The sequence below is a fragment of the Bufo gargarizans genome, chromosome 3, assembly GCF_014858855.1.
Source record: "Bufo gargarizans isolate SCDJY-AF-19 chromosome 3, ASM1485885v1, whole genome shotgun sequence".
In the NCBI taxonomy this organism is placed as follows: Eukaryota; Metazoa; Chordata; class Amphibia; order Anura; family Bufonidae; genus Bufo; species Bufo gargarizans.
In genome coordinates, this window is record NC_058082.1 from 564,129,217 (window position 1) to 564,154,417 (window position 25,201).

The 25,201-nt window shown below is 47.0% G+C and overlaps 1 protein-coding gene across 2 annotated transcripts in view; it reads left to right on the top strand.

The window, feature by feature from the left end:
* The window catches only part of IGSF5 (immunoglobulin superfamily member 5), a 65,117-nt gene extending 44,164 nt beyond the window's left edge, over positions 1-20,953 (top strand). The window contains exons 7-10 of one of the 2 annotated variants that reach the window (XM_044287477.1): positions 3,430-3,454; positions 4,697-4,800; positions 5,151-5,224; positions 20,219-20,953. In XM_044287477.1, coding sequence (XP_044143412.1) covers positions 3,430-3,454; positions 4,697-4,800; positions 5,151-5,224; positions 20,219-20,281 — 266 coding nt within the window. In that variant the 3' untranslated portion in view covers positions 20,282-20,953. The remainder of the gene's footprint in view (positions 1-3,429; positions 3,455-4,696; positions 4,801-5,150; positions 5,225-20,218) is intronic. The other variant, XM_044287476.1, reaches the window with a different exon arrangement.
* Positions 20,954-25,201: the final 4,248 nt, after the last annotated feature.

Consider the following 25,201-nt stretch of genomic DNA (forward strand, 5'->3'; position numbering starts at 1 on the left):
GGACCTCTGGAACAGGAACAACCTCCTTACCTGAAGAAGTGAGGAGCAGTAAGGACCTGTGGAGTCAGGTTGGGGTTCTCAGTTTGGGGGACTCTATTTATATAGACAGTCAGGTCTAGGGTCTAAAGTCTGTATTACTTTAGGAGATTTGAACTAGGATGTGTATTAAGGGTGTCTTGTCTGGAGTTTATATTAGTTTATGGGGTCTGTATTGGTTTACTGGGTATAATCTAGGTTTGCATTAGTTTAGAGGGTCTAGATATATATTACTTTAGAGGGGCTGATCTGTGGTCTTTATTACTTTAGGGGATCTGGTCTGGGATGTGCATTATGTTAGGGGGTCTCCTCTGAGGTCTGTATTAGTTTATGGGATATGATCTGGATTTGTATTACTTTATAGGATCTGATCTAGGTTCTGTATTGCTCATGGTGGATCTCGTCTTTATTGCTTTAGGGGATCTAGTTGGAGGTCTGTATTAGTTTAGGGGGTCTGGTCTAGTTTCTGTCTAAGTTTAAAGGGTCTTGTCTGGGGTCTGTGTTACTTTGAGGGGGTGTTTGGTCCTTGGTTTTTATTTCTTTAAGGGTTCTGGCCTGGGTGGGGTCATTATTGCTTTAGGAGATCTAGTCTGTGGTCTGTATTAGTTTAGGGGATCTAGTCTGGTGTCTGTATTAGCTTACAAGGTATAATCTGGGTCTGTATTAGTTAAGAGGGTCTCGTCTAGGGTCTGTATTACTTAGAGGATCCGATCTGGGGTCTGGACTACTTTAGAGGGTCTGGTCTGTGGTCTTTATTACCTTTAAGGGTTCTGGTCTGTGGTCTTTATTATTTTACGGGTCCTGGCCTGTTGTTTTTATTACTTTAGGGGTTTTGGTCTGGTGGGGGTCTTTATTACTTTGCATTGCATTCGTTTACGGGGTATGATCTGGGTCTATCTTTATTTAGGGCATCTGGTCTGGGTTCTGTATTCATTTTGTAGAATTATGGCAGTGGGGTCATATGCATTGCTTGTGATCCAAATGTCTTCGTTTGAGGGCATGTCCTATATAAATGGGGCATATGTTAAAATTTACAGCAAATCACAACTCCTTAAATTGCTTCTTAGAATCTCAGTTTTTTTATTATTATTATTTATTATTAAAGCGCCATTTATTCCATAGCACTATACACTATAACTATAGGGGTCGCAGCGGTCTCAGTTGCAGCTAGGCCCCTAAGCCAGGGGGGCCTAGAGGGCCTGTGGTGCTGTATATTTGCACTGCATCTTATAAAGGGATTACTAGTGAGCGCTTTCATAACGAAAGCTCTCACTAGTCTGCAGGAGGGAAAGAGAAGCGGTGTGGGCGCTGTACAGTACTTACCCCTCCTCCTGCTCGCTCTTCTCAGGGTCCGCGCTGCTGTGTCCTGGCTGCCTGCAGCGTCAGGACGTACAGAGCGCACTGTGACCTGATGCTGCAGGAGGTCAGGTGACTGCAGGGCGGGACCTAAGAAGAGATGAGAGCCCAGGAGAAAGCCTGACCAGGAGAGGAGCGGCTCAGCAGGAGAGGTAAGTTTGTTTATTTATTTTATAGTCTGATCTGAGGTCTGATATGGGGTCTGAAGAGTCTGATTAGGGACCTAAAGGGTCTGATTGGGGGTCTAGAGAAGTCTAATGGGGGTCTGATTCCAGGTCTGGAGGTCTAATGGAGGTCTGATTAGTGGTATGGAGGTCTAATGGGGGTCCGATTGGGGGTCTGGAGGTCTAATGGGGGTCTTAATGGGTGTTTGAAAGTCTAATGGGGGTCTGATTGGGGGTCTAGAGGTCTAATAGGGGTCAGATATGGGAGTTTGGAGGTCAAATGGGGGTCTGGAGGTCTGGTCTGAGGTCTAATGGGAGTCTAGAGGTCTAATGAGGGTCTTATATGAGGGTCTGGAGGGCTAATGGGGGTCTTATCTGAGGTCTGATATTGGGGAGGGGTCTAACATTGAGGGCTAATGGGGGTCTGCTATGAGGTCTGACAGAGGTCTAAAGGAGGTCTGGTCTGAGACAGGGGGGTCTCATCTGGGGTTTGATATGGGGTCTGATCTGAAAGCTAAGGGGTATTTTTTTGTACTGGCACACTATCTGTGCGGTACCAGTATTTTCAGGGGGACTGTTTCTACAGTATAGTATTGGGGATTGGGGGGGGGGGCAGAATGGGGTGTTGAAAAGGTGAGGAGTATGATGGAAAAGTAGGAAAGTAAGATGTCTGCTTGTTAAACTCTGCAGAGACGAGACGCGGCTGAAAGAAGTCACCATGGTGGACTGGTCTGAAGGAGAAGATGAGGAAAGAGAATATCTACATCAGAGGAGACATCATTGGATGGAAGGGGTACATATGTGGCGCTGTATTACCCTGTATGTTCTGTAGCGCTGTATGTAATGTTTTCCAAGTATGTCTTTAAAGAGGTTGTCCACTTTATTTTTCGTATGAGCGCTGCCTTCTCTGCTCTGTTTAGCTGCTCACCACTGCAATTGCTGCGGCGAGCAGGTGACAGGAAAGCAGCTCTCATATCAGCGCTGCCCTCTCTTCAAATAGCTGATCTACCGGCACAACCTGACGGTTTGATATTATTGACCTAGGATAGGTCGGCAGTAGTAAAAAGAGGACAACCCCTTTAATAGTAGTAGGACTGGAGGGAAGGGGTTAGGTTGAGAATTTGGCATGGGGGGGGGGATATTTCACTTTTTGCCTCAGGAACCAGAAAGGCTAGGTGCACCCCTGCCCCTTGCCATAAAGCACTTGAGAGAAGGTGGTGGTGGGGGGCCCAAGCTGAACTCCTGCACCAGGGCCCATGAGCCTTTAGCTACACCCCTGGCGCTGTACAAATGAAAAGGGGTGCACATACATAATACAGACAATTGCACTAAGCATGAACAAGACGAGTTACAGACTGGTACAGAGGAGAGAGGGCCCTGCATGCTTTCCCTTTGGTTGTTGAGTATGCATACATAGTAGATATTATGCCCAAATTCAACCTATTTAATCACTACCCTCATGTCACACAAGGGTCCGGGAAGCTGAGCAGTGAGGGGCTGTTTGATGAAGTCCTCCGACTGCAGAGCTGCCGGTGATTTTCTTTCCCAGAATAATAAAGTAGCGGCTCTGCAGGATCGGCGAGCCAAAAATAGATTTTTTTATAGATCCTGCGGAGCTGCAGTTTTATTCCTGAACATCTAACATTTGGAGGAAACGCGTCGTGTAAATATTTGGTTGCACCTAATTTATGACTTTTAGCTTCACAGGGACTAATCTGCCTCCGACGTTATACGCGCATCTATTATTATCATACTGCGATTTCTGTCCTTTATCCATTGTCTTTTGTAACGCTCCGCTCCGTCTATTTAGCAAACATTATTATTTCCATACATTTTACTGCTCTCCTGACACTTTCTTCCCTCCTCTTCACAGAGAGCGGCTATCAGAGTGATGCATGGTAAGTCATCTATCACATTCCAGCCGAGAGCGGTAAATCTCACTGGTGTAATTTACCGGGAGAATGTGCTCAGTATAAAATATTAGGCGATGTTACTCATGATGCATCAGGCAATTTGGGGGTTCATGTTTATTATAGTGTAGACATTTCTCAGCCGGCAGTGAAGATACATGTTTTATGGAAAGTTCTGCTCAAGCTGTATATTGGCACGTCCACATGGGATAGGCAACGTGTCGGCAAAGTCGATGAGATTTTACAAAATCTTACCAACATGGTTTGAAACAAGTCCATTTGTCGAAATTCACCTGCAGTGTGGATTTTACCTCCACAGTGGGTCTGTTTATGCCTTGGATCTCCACCACAGACTTCACCCTTTGCAACACATAGGGTGAAACCCGACACAAATCCTCATGGTTCTTACCAATGGATTTTTTACGCTGAATTTACACTCCAATATGAGCATAGCCTATGTGCGGAGAGCCCAGGAGAAAAGGGTGGAGGATGGGAGTGGTAGTAACTTGGGCAATGGTAGCTGTACGCACGGATCCCAGTGGCAACCCTCAAACTGATGCTTCTAGGGCTGTGCAGGAGGGAGCACCCTTTCTTCCCATGGGGCAAACCCTTAGACCACATCCCGCCTGATGGTAGTTGGCAGTGCGGTTCTTCGTAGATGTTTCTGTAATTCCCTGGCTGATGAGTACAGAAATAATATGTGGCTTGCCAAACCAGCTGAAAGTGTGGAAGGATTCTTTGCAATGTTCTCTCTCACAGCAGTAAGGCATCTCTATCTGCCATAGATTAGTAAGATACCTTGCTAACTGACTCCAGTGCATGCCCTTGTAGGTTCTGAACCGTCTAACTTCTTCTCACTTTGGAGCATGTTAATGCAGCAGATATTCATTAGATGTAGGAACCTCAGACCACATGTAGGGCTTCTCTCTTCCACAGCTAGCACAGAACAACTCTCTCCATAAGCAGGGCGGTGGACCTAGGTCCATCTCCTAGCAATCTAAGGGGGGTGAGTTAAGGTGTTAGCCCTGACTTAATCCATACAATACAATCATAACATTTCACTTAACAGTAGAACAATTCATCCTTTAACAGTTACCTTATTCTGGAGTACTGCACATGTAACGTGCATGGTTTTATAGTGTTAGAGAACCATCCAGTAGAATCTCTAAAATTGAAAGGGGTGCTCGCTGACTCTTTCCTTTGTAGAATGACTCCTTTCTTCATTACTAGGAACGCCCCAGAGCGGAACGACAACAATCTGAGGACCATCCAGGGAGACAGTCTTGGAGAGCGTAACTTTGCATATACACCCGACCCTGTACCAGTAAGGCATAGTAAGTTGAACTGGTTATGGATCTAAAAGTAGACATGATAGCATGGTGTCTTGATAGCAGGCACCATTTTTTTGAGAAGAATTGAGTTTCTGGGCTTATCTCAGACCATGTACAACATCTGCAAGAAGGTTCTCCCAAATGCTTGCGTGGGTTCTGGACCCTTGATCTGTACACAAATTCAGCCACCCCTACCCCCTTATGACACCCTATCAGTGTCCAGACTACAGAGATCGGCAGTGCCACTGGGTTGCATTCTAGAGTCCTGAAGCTAAATTGGGGGTGCCGGTGAAGGCTGTGTCCAGTTGGTGGTATGTCAGTGAAGTAATGAGTGCCCTATGTATCATTCACAGGTTTTGGTTCCATTAATGGTAGCAGCTCACCTTACTATGATGATTCATCTACCTCAACAGCCTCAAGTGTAAAGGTATGGCTATGATTAACATGCAACATGCCACCCCATGTTAGGTGGATAATATATGAAATAGAGAAAGGTTTGAGAAAGGCCTCATTGTGTAGGGCTAAAATGTTGCAGTTGGGGTGAATAAAGCGGGTCCACCACCATTTCACCTTATTTGGAGTGGTGTCTCATTCTTAATTTCTAGTATTCATTGGCTTTGAACCCACTGCACAGAGGGATTGCACCCAGTCTGTCTGCTTTTTGTCTTATGCTGCTGTGTTTGGTGTTTGATAGATAGATTTGAAATAGATTATCTAGAAAGGAGATAGATATAAAGATTGATAGATAGATATTAGATAGATATACAGAAAGAAAGATTGCATTATATGAGATAGATATTAGATATAAAGATCGATAGATCTTAGATAGATATTAGATAGACAGATATTTGATAGATAATTAGACAGACAGATGATAGATAGATAGATAGATAATGTAAGATAGATAAGCGAATCGAAGTTGACGAAGTGGAAATCGATCCGAATTTCAGGAAAAATTAGATTTGCATCGAATCCGAATTTCCTCACGCTTTGTGGTAACGAATCACATTTTTTCCTAAAATGGCTGCTGCACTTGTTAGGACATGGAGCAAAGAACTCTGGCAATGAGGGGTCACCCACAATGCCATGCATGCAGCAAATCAGCAGCCAGCCGTGTGATGTCACAGCCCTATAAATATCCTCAGCCATCTTGGATTCTGCCATTTTCCAGTGTACTTAGTGCAGGGAGAGACGTCAGCAGGCGCTAGGGACAGTGCTAGGAAAGACTTCATTGTGCTAAAAAAAACGATTTGCAAGTTCAGGGAAAGATTAGTAGAAGTTCAGGGAAAGGATAGGGAGGAATCATTCCACAGTATTGAAGAAGAATAGGGTCTAATAGGGGAGGTTACAGCCTGGGTAATAGGAACAATCCTATTACACCTTGCTGCACTGACTGGGGATCCAAATTGCCATTATACAGCTCTGTAATTCCAGCAAACCGTTCTTGTTATTGGAGTGCAAGTGCTGTTTGATACAGCCATTAACAGGGTTTATTACAAGGAACTATTTCTACCTCTTATTTGCCGTTCAGGGGTGCAGTTATATGTTCTAAAGTCTTCTTTGGCTTGTATTAGTGGGGAAAAAAGGCTTGTTAGCCGTTGTGCGGTGAAGTGACAAAATGACAGCCTTTTTTGGCGTGTATTAATTTCCTTTTTATTAACTTATTTGATCTAACAGTATGTCAGACAGCAAAGTGCCAGGCTATGCACAGAGGAGTGGCAGAGGCCCAAAATTTTCTGGCGCAGGCACAGGTCACAACAGAGTAAGGGGCCGTGGCAGCAGGAGTCGCAGCGAGAGCTCAACCCCACTATACAGAAAGGACGAGCTACTAGAGGACAGTCTAGTCAAGCTACTGCCCAGCCAAGATCTGGAGGAGACATCCGCCACTTCCTCCGGTGGGCCAGTCCTTGACGTGTGGTCAAGGACAATACATGTCCTTTACGGCCTACTGTGTAAATGTGGTTCCTGCCCAGCCGCACCAGCAACTTGGCCAGATGACTCCGCTTCCACCTCCACGTTTTCACGCCGTTGGTCCTGCGACAATGTCCGCCTCTGCCTCATCATCCACCACCATGTCCTCAGCCTCCACTGCAGGGATAATTCACAGTGCCCCTCCAGCATGCCACATGTGCAGGGCACGGTGGTGTCACGTTGTTCTACACCTCGTTTACCTGTGCGAACAGAGTCACACAGGGGAGGAACTGCTCCGTGTCCTTCATCAAGAAATTGAATCCTGGCTTTCTCAGCAACATCTCAAAATTGAAACCATGGTGACCGACAACGGGAAGAACGTCGGTGCTGCGCCAAGGAGGGCTGAGCCATACGCCCTGCATGGCGCACGTGTTTAATCTGGTTGTCAAGCAGTTCCTGAAGTCTTCCACCCATCTGCAATACATCCTAAAAATGGCCAGGAAACTTTGCATGCACTTCAGCCACTCGTACAACACCAAGCACACCCTCCTTGATCTGCAGCCGCAGAATTGCGTCCCCTAACATAGGCTTATGTGCAATGTTTCCACCCGTTGGAATTCCCGCCTCCATATGTTGGACCGACTATACGAACAGAGAAAGGCCATAAACGATTTCTTGATTATCCAAGCGGACAGGAGTAGTCCCCTGTGTAACTTCAATGTCAGCCACTGGCAGCTCATGAGTGACACCTGCCATTTGCTCAGGCCCTTTGAGGATGTCACGTTATTTGTCAGTCGCCATGACTACGGGATGAACAACGTCATTCCACTGCTTCATATCCTGGAACAGATGCTGGTAAATCTGGCTGGTCAGGGGACTGAGGACATGGCGCCTACATCTCACGGCCATATGAGACCTCTGGGGGTTGAACTGGAGGAGGAGGACATTGGAGCACAAGCAATGTGTAGCGGAATGGGTGGTTTTTTTACACAGGTGTCACGGACCAGCGGGTCTGAACCCACTATGCTACGTGTCCTACCTCCTCTAAGGGCATTGTCTAAGTGAACCCCTCGATCTTCACAGTACCACTGATGGTGGGGATAGACTTTCCTGAGGGGAACAGCAGGTTGCTACCTCTTCAGGAGGATATGCACACGAGGTACTTGAGCAAGGTACGAGAGCTACAGGCGTTGTCAGCAGGCTGAGTCATAACCAGGAGCAACAGTGCAGGACCGAAGGATGAGGCAGAGGTGAAGTCAAACAGGCAATAGGTCATGGCAGGGGGCACAGGTACAGGTCATCCAGAATAAATCAAAAATAAAACTGCAGCACTCACCTGTATTCAATTCATGCTGGTTTATTCACCAAAAATTGCGACGTTTCAACCTCCCAGTCTTTCTCAAGCAGGTACAGGTCAGGAAATCAGGTTCGGCAACAGGAGAGTCAAGGCAAGCAGGCAGGGATCAAACAGGTAACAGAGTCCAGGAATATAAGTATGAGTCAGGAACACAGGAAAACAAGCAGCTATCAGGGACCTTAGCAAGACACAAGGGCCTTGATACTGAGGCATCTGGGAAGGGGGCTGAGACACTTATATATGTGCAGGAAGGCTAGGATTGATCAGCGAGGTCACATGACCTAACCCATAAAGCACAGGAAGTGATGCGTGCCGGCCATTAAGGAAGCAGGGAACAAGCAGCAAGCATGCTGTGGCCAGGGCTGAGAGGAAACTGTGAAGCGGATCCCAGAACAACAGTACCTATGCAACACGCCAGACCTGCAGGGTATGACGAAGTGAGGTCACAGTTATAGGCAATCGAGGGTACTCACTATATTTGGGGAACCCTGGGCAGGCGCGTGGCAGTGAAGGAGAGGTAGACACAGTTCCTCTGGGGCACGCTCTGTAGATAGGGACCAGGCCTGATGGTAAAGCAGAAACCAAAAAACAAAAAAATTTATTAGTGGCAATTTTGGAGGAGCTGCTCAACCCCAGACACAGTGGCGTGTCCTCAATTAGGGGGAGCAACCCGACCGCATGTGGACCGCGGTTATCGACTAACCCCAGCAAAATATGCATACAATGGAGGACGTCGGCGCGGTCCACATGCACCACAAGAGCAAACTACACAAAATGTAGCAATCATATGAAACACAGAGAAAGAATGCACCAAACAGATATAACACTGACTAAACTGGCAAGACACAGATGAAGGTATTAAAAGCTGAGACTTTCGCCAATATATACCAGTGATGGATATATCGGAGCCCATCATGCACCACGTCACGGCTCTCAGCATGGCAAGGGTCCTAACCGCTGCTCTAACTATGGTGTGAACACGGTCTGGGGGTGATATAATTCAGCTCGCAGCAAAGCTTCCCACAAACGTCCAGCATGAATGCTGCAGTTGTGCGATGTGAATGAAGCCAGGCTGCAAGCCACACCCACACCAGACCATGTGATGGAGGTCACCAGGTGCAAAGGAGTGTTTAAATGCCAGGTAAAGGCAGACACACTCAAATCTAGCAAAGCAGAAACCAAAAAACTAAAAAATTTATTAGTGGCAATTTTGGAGGAGCTGCTCAACCCCAGACACAGTGGCGTGTCCTCAATTAGGGGGAGCAACCCGACCGCATGTGGACCGCGGTTATCGACTAACCCCAGCAAAATATGCATACAATGGAGGACGTCGGCGCGGTCCACATGCACCACAAGAGCAAACTACACAGAATGTAGCAATCATATGAAACACAGAGAAAGAATGCACCAAACAGATATAACACTGACTAAACTGGCAAGACACAGATGAAGGTATTAAAAGCTGAGACTTTCGCCAATATATACCAGTGATGGATATATCGGAGCCCATCATGCACCACGTCACGGCTCTCAGCATGGCAAGGGTCCTAACCGCTGCTCTAACTATGGTGTGAACACGGTCTGGGGGTGATATAATTCAGCTCGCAGCAAAGCTTCCCACAAACGTCCAGCATGAATGCTGCAGTTGTGCGATGTGAATGAAGCCAGGCTGCAAGCCACACCCACACCAGACCATGTGATGGAGGTCACCAGGTGCAAAGGAGTGTTTAAATGCCAGGTAAAGGCAGACACACTCAAATCTAGCAAAGCAGAAACCAAAAAACAAAAAAATTTATTAGTGGCAATTTTGGAGGAGCTGCTCAACCCCAGACACAGTGGCGTGTCCTCAATTAGGGGGAGCAACCCGACCGCATGTGGACCGCGGTTATCGACTAACCCCAGCAAAATATGCATACAATGGAGGACGTCGACGCGGTCCACATGCACCACAAGAGCAAACTACACAGAATGTAGCAATCATATGAAACACAGAGAAAGAATGCACCAAACAGATATAACACTGACTAAACTGGCAAGACACAGATGAAGGTATTAAAAGCTGAGACTTTCGCCAATATATACCAGTGATGGATATATCGGAGCCCATCATGCACCACGTCACGGCTCTCAGCATGGCAAGGGTCCTAACCGCTGCTCTAACTATGGTGTGAACACGGTCTGGGGGTGATATAATTCAGCTCGCAGCAAAGCTTCCCACAAACGTCCAGCATGAATGCTGCAGTTGTGCGATGTGAATGAAGCCAGGCTGCAAGCCACACCCACACCAGACCATGTGATGGAGGTCACCAGGTGCAAAGGAGTGTTTAAATGCCAGGTAAAGGCAGACACACTCAAATCTAGCAAAGCAGAAACCAAAAAACAAAAAAATTTATTAGTGGCAATTTTGGAGGAGCTGCTCAACCCCAGACACAGTGGCGTGTCCTCAATTAGGGGTTTTTTTTTTGGTTTCTGCTTTGCTAGATTTGAGTGTGTCTGCCTTTACCTGGCATTTAAACACTCCTTTGCACCTGGTGACCTCCATCACATGGTCTGGTGTGGGTGTGGCTTGCAGCCTGGCTTCATTCACATCGCACAACTGCAGCATTCATGCTGGACGTTTGTGGGAAGCTTTGCTGCGAGCTGAATTATATCACCCCCAGACCGTGTTCACACCATAGTTAGAGCAGCGGTTAGGACCCTTGCCATGCTGAGAGCCGTGACGTGGTGCATGATGGGCTCCGATATCTCCATCACTGGTATATATTGGCGAAAGTCTCAGCTTTTAATACCTTCATCTGTGTCTTGCCAGTATAGTCAGTGTTATATCTGTTTGGTGCATTCTTTCTCTGTGTTTCATATGATTGCTACATTCTGTGTAGTTTGCTCTTGTGGTGCATGTGGACCGCGCCGACGTCCTCCATTGTATGCATATTTTGCTGGGGTTAGTCGATAACCGCGGTCCACATGCGGTCGGGTTGCTCCCCCTAATTGAGGACACGCCACTGTGTCTGGGGTTGAGCAGCTCCTCCAAAATTGCCACTAATAAATTTTTTTGTTTTTTGGTTTCTGCTTTGCTAGATTTGAGTGTGTCTGCCTTTACCTGGCATTTAAACACTCCTTTGCACCTGGTGACCTCCATCACATGGTCTGGTGTGGGTGTGGCTTGCAGCCTGGCTTCATTCACATCGCACAACTGCAGCATTCATGCTGGACGTTTGTGGGAAGCTTTGCTGCGAGCTGAATTATATCACCCCCAGACCGTGTTCACACCATAGTTAGAGCAGCGGTTAGGACCCTTGCCATGCTGAGAGCCGTGACGTGGTGCATGATGGGCTCCGATATATCCATCACTGGTATATATTGGCGAAAGTCTCAGCTTTTAATACCTTCATCTGTGTCTTGCCAGTTTAGTCAGTGTTATATCTGTTTGGTGCATTCTTTCTCTGTGTTTCAGGCCTGATGGTAGTTGAGGTGCCCTGGATGTTACAGGTATTTCATGTGCCTGGGGCAAGGTCCCTGTGGTAATTCGTGACGCCAGTGCCTTTGGCCGGTGGCACGCCGGTTGGTGGTTGGAATGATGAAGGTACACAAGTATATAGTGAACCAAAACGTAACTTTACTGAACAATCCAACTTTGTACAGCAGGGAGTAGTATAGTCTTCAGTATTACAGTTCCACAGAAGGGGCTTATTCACAAGTATGGCAGGCAATAATCATGCAAGTTACACTGAGGGTAAATTCCACAAGCACTCAGCAGCAGGTTGTACTTTGACACTGTCCTTTCTAGAACTCCTACTCTGGCTTGATATCTCCCAAGGCCCGGATGCCTAAAAGGGTGGCTTATATCCTTGGTTATCTCCTTCCTCAGGTATTATACTGCTTGCAAGGGTTTCTAAGTTCCTCTGCCTATCAGGGGCACTTGGCTTACCCTGGGACGCCTCCTCCCATCAGGTGGATACTGTCGGTTTCTCCCAGGAGGTTGAATCCTGCAACTGGGGTATCTCTTCAGAGCTAACTTAGGCTCTCTTGTTCTTCAGGCAAGCTGGAGCTTCTCAACAGCCTCCTGGACATCACTAGCAGCCTGGGCTATCCAGCTGCATGTCAGGAGCAGGCTTCTTAACCTGTGTCTTCTCAGACTCCTGGCTCTGCACTAACTCTCCCTGTCTGGGTCTGGACATTTATACTAGGGGCTCCCTATCTCCCTCTAGTGTCTGGGATGTCTAACTACACCCAACTAGGCCTGCTGCTGCATTAGACAGGGGTACATTGCATATAACAACACATTAAAACATACATTAAATGCAGAATTAAATATGACATTTCTGTTCCTTGTGAGTAGGAGTAACGCGCACACCAATTGACCCTTGTGTAGTGCCCACCCATACCTAGTGGGACACTACATACCCCCACGCTATAACGTTGCCCGTCCTCGGCGCAACATGGAGGGTCCCTGCACAGCTGGATACTGCATCTGTAATGAGGACAATAAAGCAAAGCAGGAAAACACATCTACATTTGCAAAATATACATTATATGTATACATATATTAGGCAGTTCCACTGGAATAGGAGCAAGTAATGGTGAAAAGGGGCGTCGTTCTCTTCTCTCAGGATAAAACAATGGGAACAGGGGCGCTGACCTGGCACAGCGTAACAATAAATACCAGGATAGTCCATATAATACTTTTTAAGTGCAAATTGTCCATGGGAAATATAAAACATTAAATAACAGTTCTTTGGAGGCTCAAAGCATATCAAATGAGTCCGTACCCAGGTTCTTTTCTTTCTTGTTTAATCCACAGTTAAATAGAGATAGAAGATCTTAGGAATCATTGCAAGAATCACAGAGGCTCGCACGAGGTGAAGTCCATCTCTGGGCACAATACTTTAAAATAGTAGCAAAATCTCAGAGGCTCATGTGCATTTGAGTCTATCCCTGGGCCCAATTCCTTTAAATTCCAGTTGCATAATAAAATAGCAGCACATAAAATAGTCCACATTATTCAAATGGCATACACATCAAAGTAGTGCTGTAATACCCTTAATCAACCTGAAAAGGGGGTTAAAGGGTTAAGAGTGCAACTTATGAAAACAGGCACAACTGGGTTTTCACTCTGAGAAAGCAGGCAGGAGGTCCTGTAAACAAGATGGCCTTGCTGCACGTGGTATTTCAGTGGCTCACCGCCTCCACTGAGCCGTGGGTAACTGGCAGCAGCAACAGAGGGCCAAAACAACAAAGGACTCCTGTCCTGAAAGGGTTAACTCTTCTTTTAGGATCCCTTGGCAAATAAAGCAAACATCAAGGGCCTAGCAGGCCAATTCACAGGGGCATATCATATCCACTTTGCATTTCAGTGGTGCTCCCTGGCTCCATTTGTATATTGGGCCTGTACTGAGGTTCAATCGATGGATGTGCCCACAACACAGTATTGGGGGGCAACTGCAACATAAACGGACCCCTAATAGGTATAGGCCCCATAGGCCTAGGGGTAATCACAGTCGCTGACCTCACCGGAGCAGGCATGAAAATCGTAGGCTGCTGCACTGACCTGGGTACCGCTGCTGCAAGCGGTCCGGTGGGTTCTGGGACGACTGGCTCTGTGCGCCGGTGCACAGCATATGAGGATCCCACCGCAGGTGCCGGTACTAAGGAGGGACGACTGGCAGGGACAGGTACTCTCACCTTTGGCCCGGAGACGTCCGGGTCCTTACGTTGTAGGCCAGGTGGAGTCCGGATCCTGGCGGAGGCAGTCTGGCGTAGCTCCCGCAGTTTCAGCTCCAGCCGCACGATCTGGTCGTCCAGGCTTTCGGAGTCGGGATCGCTGGTCTCCGCTGTCGTTGTCGGCACTTGGGCGGTGGGTGATTCGTCCTGCGCAGCCGCTGCAGGCTCAGGTGAGGCGTCCGCTTTCCTCCCTCTGCGGATATTCTCCAGGGCAGCTTTAAATCTCTCTGCATCCTGAAGCTCACGGACAGTTTTCTCCCTGCGAGGCAACTCAGGTGAGGGCCATGGGCTAACCCTCTTCTCTACCACTGTCGGCTGCCAGAACACATTTGGGCCAATAAAAGAGCCCCGTTCTTGGAAGGCGTGATGGGCCGGTCCTGGAGAGCATTCAGATTCACGCTCGCAGCCAGGGTTGTCCTCCGGAGAGCGCACAGACTCACGCTCGCAGCCAGAGTAGTCCTCATCAAAGTCCCAGTCCTCTGTCTTCTTCTTAGGACGGGACACAGCAGTGGCGTAGGGGCCTCGCAGGCCCTCAGCAGGGGTAAATTCAACCTCCTCTCCCTCGCGGAGGTTGTGTAGACGTTCTGGGAGGTAACTCCGCTTGACGGACCTCCTGTTGACATATAAGTCTCGTCCAGTCAGGTAGTCTTTAATGAAACCGAAGCCTCGGTCCTTGTCAAAGGCCACAACCAACCCCATCCTCCTTTCCAGGCGGGGTTGTGTGTCAGTGTGGCACTCGTGAACGGTCTTTGCCAGTTCTTCGTAGTAAATCTTGGTTTTGGTTGTCTTCTTTATGGCGGCCTCCCGGATCTCTGCCATCAATGCGGACCACTTGAACGAGGGCTGGAAGAAGTCTCTCCAGGAGCCATAATAGGTCTCCGGTTGCGTCCTCTGTGGCGGGCAGGCGGGTCTCTCCGGTCCCGGAGAGTAGGCCGGTGGAGCGTCCTCTCGCTCAACACCAGTCACATCCATGTTTAATAAGTCAGGCGCGGACATATCATCAGAAAAGTCCTCACTCCTCAACATGCTCGATCCTTCTCTGGAGAGCGACAGGGTGGCGCCAATAAGTTCAGACAGATCCTCCCATTGCACTGGGAGGCCGCCCCCCAGGTACTCCAGTATGGGGGAGGCGGAGTCCATCACAGCAGACATGCAAATGTCCAGACAGGGCGGTGGCGCCAGCATACAGCCTTCCCGCACTTTTAGCAGAAGGCGCCAATTTTTACCGCCAATTTAAGATGAAGATGACGCAGCAAACAATTTCAAGCAAGCTCAGCGGCCATCTTTGAGCAAAATAGCTGTCTATTCATTGACAGCAAGCGGTGGCTTAAATAAGCAGAAAACAGTCCATACAATGCAATCTTCACACCGCAAATATTACAGTTCACTTTTGGCCCAGCAATTTTCAATAAAACAATTGGGGCATGTCACTTTAAGACGATTTTCAGCACACAGTTTTTAAATCCGCTATGGCGCAGGAATATTCGGATCCTGTTCGTGACGCCAATTTATGCAACACGCCAGACCTGCAGGGTATGACGAAGTGAGGTCACAGTTATAGGCAATCGAGGGTACTCACTATATTTGGGGAACCCTGGGCAGGCGCGTGGCAGTGAAGGAGAGGTAGACACAGTTCCTCTGGGGCACGCTCTGTAGATAGGGACCAGGCCTGATGGTAGTTGAGGTGCCCTGGATGTTACAGGTATTTCATGTGCCTGGGGCAAGGTCCCTGTGGTAATTCGTGACGCCAGTGCCTTTGGCCGGTGGCACGCCGGTTGGTGGTTGGAATGATGAAGGTACACAAGTATATAGTGAACCAAAACGTAACTTTACTGAACAATCCAACTTTGTACAGCAGGGAGTAGTATAGTCTTCAGTATTACAGTTCCACAGAAGGGGCTTATTCACAAGTATGGCAGGCAATAATCATGCAAGTTACACTGAGGGTAAATTCCACAAGCACTCAGCAGCAGGTTGTACTTTGACACTGTCCTTTCTAGAACTCCTACTCTGGCTTGATATCTCCCAAGGCCCGGATGCCTAAAAGGGTGGCTTATATCCTTGGTTATCTCCTTCCTCAGGTATTATACTGCTTGCAAGGGTTTCTAAGTTCCTCTGCCTATCAGGGGCACTTGGCTTACCCTGGGACGCCTCCTCCCATCAGGTGGATACTGTCGGTTTCTCCCAGGAGGTTGAATCCTGCAACTGGGGTATCTCTTCAGAGCTAACTTAGGCTCTCTTGTTCTTCAGGCAAGCTGGAGCTTCTCAACAGCCTCCTGGACATCACTAGCAGCCTGGGCTATCCAGCTGCATGTCAGGAGCAGGCTTCTTAACCTGTGTCTTCTCAGACTCCTGGCTCTGCACTAACTCTCCCTGTCTGGGTCTGGACATTTATACTAGGGGCTCCCTATCTCCCTCTAGTGTCTGGGATGTCTAACTACACCCAACTAGGCCTGCTGCTGCATTAGACAGGGGTACATTGCATATAACAACACATTAAAACATACATTAAATGCAGAATTAAATATGACATTTCTGTTCCTTGTGAGTAGGAGTAACGCGCACACCAATTGACCCTTGTGTAGTGCCCACCCATACCTAGTGGGACACTACACCTACACAGACAGAGCCCAGGACTGCAGCGGTGAATGGGAAGCACTGGCAGCAGATCACCGCTGAACATGGCGTCCAGGACCGCGGCGGCAAGTAGGGGACCAGCGGTGCACAGCAGCTGCTGTTACAACAGGCGACAGAAGAGGAGAAGCAGGAGTAGCCGGAGGAGCAAGAGGGAGATGATGAATACGAGGCAGATGACCCAGGCACACCCTGGAAGTGTGCAGTAGAGATGGAGGCAGGGAGTCCCTCCAAGTCACTTGCGCAAATGGCCCGCTGCATGCTCACTTGCTTGGGTAGTGACAGCCGAATTGTCACTATTCGGCAGAGGGATGACTTCTGGCTCTCCACCTTGTTGGATCCTCACTACCGGTCGAAAATGGGGGCCTTTTTCACACCCGCTGAGAGGAAGGACAAACTGAACTACTATAGAGACATCCTATGTAGTCAGTTGGCCGCTGCCTATCTGCACCATCGTCCATTCTCTCGCAGGTCTGACCGGGGGGGGCCTTCTGGTCTCTCGTTCCACTGCCATGCCTGCTGTGGCGGGGTGGGGGGTAAGAACAGTACCAGCTCCATCAGAAGCAGCTTGAGCCTAGTGAAGAAACTACTCACCAGCAGCAGCTAGCCCTGAAGCAGAACCTGAACCAGCAAGTGGACAGCACCCTGCCACCCCACATTGAAGATCTGCTGGACTACTGGGCAGCCAAACTGGATTTGTGGCCGGAACTGTCAAAAAGCTGTCCTGCCCGGCCAGTAGTGTGGTAACAAAGCGGGTGTTTAGTGTGGCGGGGGCCATAGTTACCTCAAGGAGAACTCGCCTGTCCACCCAAAATGTGGAGAGACTGACCTATGTCAAGATGAATCAGGCGTGGATCAGCCAGGATTTCCACCCACCAATTCCATGCATCAGATTAGATTATCCATGCTTTCTCACCCAAACCTTGACAAAAGAGACCGGTTTCTTCTGGCTACCTGTCTAAGCTACTATTCTGATGCTGCCACCCATCTGATGCCACCCATCTGATGCCAAGTGCTCCTTCTTACACCCATCATTGTCAGCGGGTACTGTTATTGCCACCCACCTCCCCACTCTGTCACCTGGTCACTTTGTGGTCTCCTGATGCTACTGACACCTCACCACTCAGGTCTCCTCATGCTGCTGTTGTCACCTCCACACCATGTCATTGTGTCACTCTGTGGCCTCCTCATGCTGCTGCTGCTGCCACCTCCACACTATGTCACCTTGCCACTCTGTGGCCTCCTCATGCTGCTGCCAACTCACAACTCTGTCTCTGGGCCATTCTGTAGTTTTCTTATGCTGCGGCTGCCACCTCCACACTCTGTCATTGTGCCACTCTGTGGCCGCCTCATGCTGCTGATGCCACCTCCACACTATGTCACCTTGCCACTCTGTGGTCTCCTCATGCTGCTGCCAACTCACAACTCTGTCTCTAGGCCACTCTGTGGTCTCCTCATGCTGCTGCCACCTCCACACTCTGTCATTGTGCCACTTTGTGGACTTCTCATGCTGCTGCCACCTCCACACTATGTCACCTTGCCAGTCTGTTGCCTCCTCATATTGCTGCTGTCACCTCCACACTCTGTAATAGTGCCGATCTGTGGTCTCCTCATGCTGCTGCCACTTCACCACTCTGTAGTCTCCTCATGCTGCGGCCAAATCACAACTCTGTGGCCTCCTCATGCTGCTGCCACTTCACCATTCTGTGGTCTTCTCATGCTGCTGCCACATCACCACTCTGTGGTCTCCTCATGCTGCTGCAACATCACTACTCTGTGGTCTCCTCATGCTGCTGTTACCTCAACACTGTGTCACTGGGCTACTCTGTGGTCTCCTCATGCTATTGCCACCTCACCACTATGTCACTGGGCTACTCTGTGGTCTCCTCATGCTGCTGATACCTCAACACTATGTCACTGGGCCACTCTGTGGTCTCCTCATGCTGCTACCACCTCACCACTATGTCACTGGGTCACTCTGTGGTCTCCTCATGCTGCTTCTGCCTCACCAATATGTAATTGGGGCACTCTGTGGACTTCTCATGCTGTTCCCACCCTCCCCACGCTATGACTGGACCACTATTTTGCCTTTTTGGCCTGGTTGACATCATCATTTATTTGACCCTTCTTCTGATCTATCAGAAGGAAGGAAAAATGAGACGCACAACGGATCCTGTCTATGTAGCTGCTGTAAGAACTGTATGGTCCCATCAAAGTTGGCTTATGATTTGGTAGCAAAAACCAGGAGTGGGTACAAAACACAGAAGACATGCAAATATTCTATTCACGTGTCATCTCTGTTTTAGATCCACTCCTGTTTTTTTGTTTTTTTTCGGCTTTAGCAATACTGATGGATTACTGACCAAATGCTGACCGAGTTAAGGCGAATGCTCAACAGACAGGGGATCCGTCTTTTATGGCTTATTGTTCTGACAGATCAGAGGAAGGGCAAAATAATCTGTGACGTCAACACAAACTTACTGCTGACATCCTTTCCACTCTGTCAGGGGCTCTATTTGTATAAGCGTTGTAATAGAACAGGTTCTGTAGACATCTGTGTGAAATCAGCTGACTACGGTGTAAAAGGAGTGCGCTCTTTCTTGCTACAGTAGGATCTTGGGCCTCTGCACGGTTCTTTATACCTGGTGCTAACATCGACCTGTAAGGCTGAGTTCACACTTGAGTTATTTGGTCAGTTTTGGCCCCGTGACTGCCCAAATAAGTGAAGTGTTCAGTGATTCTAAGAGCGACGCCTGTCATCTACATGTCATACTGACTCACAGTATTGTTTCACTACCACAGCAGACTCCCTATGCGTGTTACTGCAAGGCACAGTGTTCTACACCACTATACAGGCTCTCTGCAGCCAGGAAATAGCTGTTTTGTATCGCAATTCGCCGCTAATAAATTCTGATTGAATCAAATCTTTTCAGAAAATTTGGCGAACCGGCCGAATCAAATTCTTCTGAAATTCGCTCATCTCTAATAGATAGATATGAGATAGATAGATAAATAGATATGAGATAGATAGATCTATGATTGATCCCTCTCCAGTAATCACAAAACAATTTGTTCTGTAATTACAGTACTTCCTTATGTGACATCTATTGACTTCCTCGGTTTCCTTTGTTCCTTTCCGGCTTCTATTCTCATCTGCCTGACTGCAGTCATTTTAGGAAGAGCTTCAAGAACAGAACAATTGGCAGTTTATGCCAAAAAGATATAAAAATAATTCAGCGCGTTCTGGGAGAACTCCTTCCATCCTCAGCTCCAAAATAAACAGAGGCAGCTTCCAAATCCTACTGAAATCCTCGCTGCTAATTACATGAATAGTGAACAAATGTTCTGCCTTGCATCCAAGGAGCAGAATAGCTGTAAGCCGCAGTGCTAGACTACAGAATGTGACTTCTATTAAACTGAATGGAAATCCTAGTGGGAGGAGTGTGTGTGGGCTGTCATGTGGAGGGTCCTACCTTAGTTTTTGGCAGAGTGGACATGGTTTGAAGGGGAAGTATAAACTGACAAGAGCCCATGTATACCTAAAGGGGTTGACAAAAATTTGGTTGCCATATTAAGCCCCTTTAAATGCAAGTTGAGTGACCAAATGACCAAAAACAGCCCCCCATGGTCTATAATATGGCTGGCTCCAGCTAGTAAGAGTAGGTAGAGCAGCTTTGGAGCACCAAGTGCTAATCTAACCAGCGAAAGACTGTGCACACTCAAAGGGAAGGTATGCTTTGTGACTTCGTTGGATGGAAAATGCAATTTTTTATTTTTCTATTGTTACTTTGCCTGCAGGTTCCTCCTCAGGAATGGACTGATGACCATCTGAAAAAAATAAGACATGTCACGCACGTGTGATCTACATACAACATTACAAACCCACCGGATTACTTTGTCACGCCACACTGTCTCCGCTGACCCCAACTCAGTTTTGAACCTCATATATTATAACTTCAGGATGAATTATTCCATAACGGAACAAACCGGGGGTCATGTGTGGAGCTGAAGATCCTCTGAGAAGTCTTAGGTGAGGAGGGTAAACAAAAATGGAACAAAAAGTGGTGAAGATCTCCTCTATGTTCAAAGAGAAAAAAGTCTGTGACTTTGCTGTGTGACTATAAAATGAAAAGAAACAACATAGCAGCAGTAACATGAGATGTTACAAAAAAATACTAAAAAAACAACATAATTTATCAGGTGTTTTATACAGTTTTTGTTTTTTTTACATTTTTTAGCAGTTATAACATTTATTGCCAAAGACAACAAAAAGGTAATGGATTAAATTTAGAACTGATTTATGTATAATAAATAAAGGAGTGGTCTGGGCAGCTATTATTAAAAAAACGAGGCTAGAATTACATAAATAAAAGAAGTAGTACTCTGTCTATCTCCTGCTGCTCCCGATTCAAAGGTTCCCAAGTCTCCACTGGTCTATCTGGTTCTGGTCCTTCTTAACACAAAGGAAAACACTGTTCAGGATCTTACTGTCAATGTGTCATTGTCCCATGTCTCCCATTGTCAGTGCCTCATTGTTCTTGGTGTTTCATTTTTCAGTGTCTCATTTAGTGTGTCATTGTTCCAGGTCTTCTGTTGTCAGTGTGTCATTGTTCAGGGTCTTCTGTTGTCAGTGTGTCATTGTTACAGTGTCACAGGTAATGGGGAAGGGGAAAACACCAGATACACACAAAAGAAACAGACAACAGTCTAGGCCTCAAAAGCTAAGGAAGAGGGATGGTGACCTCCTAGTAACCCCTATGCCTTTCCCTAACTCCTGCCAGTATGAGCAGATCCTGATGGTGAAAATGCTTATACGCCAGATACCTATGCCCTGCTAAAACTGACAAGCCCTAGGATAGGTAGCAGGAGACGAGACAGCTGGTTCCTTCCCAGATGAAGAAACTCGCGTCTCCCTGATGTCTAGAAATAAAACACACCAGAGAACAACAAACAGAACAGGCAACTTATACTTAGCTTTGAGATGAATGGTGAAGCAGGAGATCCAAGACAAACAAGCTCTAGCAACTCCAAGAGGAAATATCAACCACAATGTCAGCAATGTGAGGCGGACCTAAATAGAGCCTCATCACTGATAACAAGCAGAACCTGAGGAGAGGTGAGATCCTGCCAAACAACAACATACAAAGAGGAAAACAGTGAGACCTGTCAGATAGCCTCACGTGCAGCAAGTCTATCTGATCTTCTCACCTCTGTCAAGGGAGGAACCGTGACATCCAGGTCTTCTGTTGTCAGTGTGTCATTATTCTAGGTCTTCTGTTGACAGTGTGTCATTGTACCAGGTCTTCTGTTGTCACTGTGTCATTGTTCCAAGTCTTCTGTTTTTAGTGTGTCATTGTTCCTGGTGTCCCAGTGTCACTGTGTTATTGTTCCAGGTCTTCTGTTGTCAGTGTGTCATTGTTCTAGGGCTCCCATTGTCAGTGCCTCATTGTTCCAGGTGTCCCAATGTCAGTTTGTTATTGTTCCAGGTCTTCCATTGTCAGTTTGTCATTGTTCCAGGTCTTCTGTTGTCAGTGTCATTGGCCCATGTCGTCTGTTGTCAGTGTGTCATTGTTCCAGGTCTCCCATTGTCAGTATATCATTGTTCCAGGTCTTCTGGTATCAGTGTGTCATTGTTCTAGGTCTCCCATTGTCAGTGTGTCATTGTTCCAGGTCTCTTCTGTTGTCAGCGTGTCATTGTTCTAGGCCTCCCATTGTAAATAACTCATTGTTCCTGGTCTCCCAATGTCAGGGTGTCATCTTCCTGTGTCTATATGTAAAAACAAACAAAAGAATGATTTCAGCTCACCAAAGCCACAAAAGCAGTTAGACAATTTCCTTGTTTCTGTGGAACTGTGCACTGCTTTTCCGGGTTAGGCCTCTTTCACACTTGCGTTGTCCGGATCCGGCGTGTACTCCACTTGCCGGAATTACACGCCGGATCCGGAAAAACGCAAGTGTACTAAATGCATTTGAAGATGGATCCGTCTTCAAAATGCGTTCAGTGTTACTATGGCACCCAGGACGCTATTAAAGTCCTGGTTGCCATAGTAGGAGCGGGGAGCGGGGGAGTGGTATACTTACAGTCCGCGCGGCTCCCGGGGCGCTCCAGAGTGACGTCAGAGCGCCCCATGCGCATGGATGACGTGCCATGCGATCACGTGATCCATGCGCTTGGGGCGCCCTGACGTCACTCTGGAGCGCCCCGGGAGCCGCACGGACGGTAAGTATGCTGCTCCCCGCTACACTTTACCATGGCTGCCAGGACTTTAGCGTCCCGGCAGCCATGGTAACCACTCTAAAAAAGCTAAACGTCGGATCCGGCAATGCGCCGAAACGACGTTTAGCTTAAGGCCGGATCCGGATTCAGAATGTATGGGGATAATCCTGATCAGGATTCTTCCAGCATAGAGCCCCGACGACGGAACTCTATGCCGGAAGAAAAGAACGCAGATGTGAAAGAGCCCTTAGAGTCTTGAAAATAAATGTTTATCCAGCACTCTTCTCCATACAAATAATTAATCCTTTATTTAGAACAAAGTTTAAAAAAAATTCACAACCACATGAGTGATGAATAAAAAGAACACACAGTTCAGATTACTACAGTTATGCATTCTTGCTTAGGAGTAAGAACACATATTTTGTAATCTGAAACACACAGTTTTTTTTTTACTTGTGGTTGTGGAATTTTTTAAACTGTGTTCTAAATAAAGGATACACTATTTTTATGGAGAGGAGTGCAGGATAAACACTTATTTTTAAATTGTTCTGTATCTCCCCATGTCAGTGTGTAATCATTCCAGATCTCACTGTTCCAGGTCTCTCGGTGTCAGTGTAGAACTGATAATGCTTTCTAGGGTTCTAGGTCTCTTATTGTAAGCATGTCATTGTTCCATCTCTCCAAGGTCATTGTGTTATTGTTTCAGGTTTTCATTGTCAGTGTGTAATTGTTCCAGATCTCTTAATATGAATGGATTAATGGTTAGCATATTTTCACTATAACATTGTTCTAGACCTTAGGCCCCTTTCACACGGGTGAGTATTCCGCGCGGGTGCGATGAGTTGAACGCATTGCACCCGCACTGAATCCCGACCCATTAATTTCTATGGGGCTGTTCACATGAGCGGTGATTTTCACGCATCACTTATGCGTTGCGTGAAAATCGCAGCATGCTCTATTTTGTTCGTTTTTCACGGAACGCAGGCCCCATAGAAATGAATGGGGTTGCGTGAAAATCGCAAGCATCCGCAAGCAAGTGCGGATGCAGTGCGATTTTCACGCACGGTTGCTAGGAGACGATCGGGATGGCGACCCGATCATTATTATTTTCTCTTATAACATGGTTATAAGGGAAAATAATAGCATTCTCAATACAGAATGCATAGTAAAATAGCGCTGGAGGGGTTAAAAAAAATAATAAATAATTTAACTCACCTTAATCCACTTGGTAGCGCAGCCCGGCATCTCTTCTGTCTTCTTATTTGCTGTGTGCAGCAATAGGACCTTTGGTGACGTCACAGTTATCACATGATCCATCACATGATCTTTTACCATGGTGATGGATCATGTGATGACCGGAGTGACGTCACCACAGGTCCTGTTGCTGCACACAGCACAGAAGACAGACAGAAGAGATGCCGGACTACGCGATCAAGTGGATTAAGGTGAGTTAAATTATTATTATTATTTTTTTAACCCCTCCAGCGCTATTTTACTATGCATTCTGTATTCAGAATGCTATTATTTTCCCTTATAACCATGTTATAAGGGAAAATAATACAATCTTCAGAACATCAATCCCAAGCCCGAATTTCATGTAATGCGTGCAAAACGCATTACAATGTTTTGCACTCGCGCGGAAAAATCGCGTGTGTTCCCGCAACGCACCCGCACATATTTCCGCAACGGCCGTGTGAAAGAGGCCTTAAAGTTCCTGGAAACCTTTCTTTCTGGAATACCAAATCTCAGTGTGACATTCTTCTTGAAGCAATGTATCCTTATACAGGGCACACAGTTTGTGAGCGGAGAGTGCCATTCCAATGTACCATTCTTCTAGGACCTCAACGTCTATGTTCCTAACAATCTTTTTTTTTATATTTTTTATATTATGTGTCATTATGGAATTCCTCTAGACATTTTATTGGAGCCCCAAGGGTTTTGTTGATATACTATTGTTCTATTGCACTGTGTCATTGGTCATAAGGCCAATATGCCATTCCTCTACAACCGTGCCAATATATGGAGGCAACCAGTGTGTCAGCTGTCATTGTTCTAGGACCCCAGAAGTCACTTGTTCTAGAATAGCCAGTATCACTGCAACAGTGCTCTAGAACTGACATTATCCTTGGGCAAATCTGTAGACCTCAAGTTGTCAACATGCTGGGGTATTATACTTGTCCCCCCCCCCCCCATGTCAGTGGTCATTATTCTTCTAACCCATAACCATTAATCTAGGACCCCACAGAAATCCTTGGTTCTGGAATAATGTATGCCATGTCACCAGAGGAAGACGTAAGAAGGTCAAGCATTTGGCAGGCTGTGGGCACAAATACCCTTTGTTCATTGCCCCCCACAGACCCTGTACCACTGATTTATGTGTAGTAATATAATAATATAATGAGAGTAATAACTGTGTAGTAATATATTAATATAATGAGAGTAATAACGGTCCGTTCTGGAGTATTACACCTCGTTCACATGCTCTGCATTTTTCATCCAGCAGTGAGATACTAATGATGTTATCAATGTCATTACTTGAATGCTATGACAGATATCTGTATTTA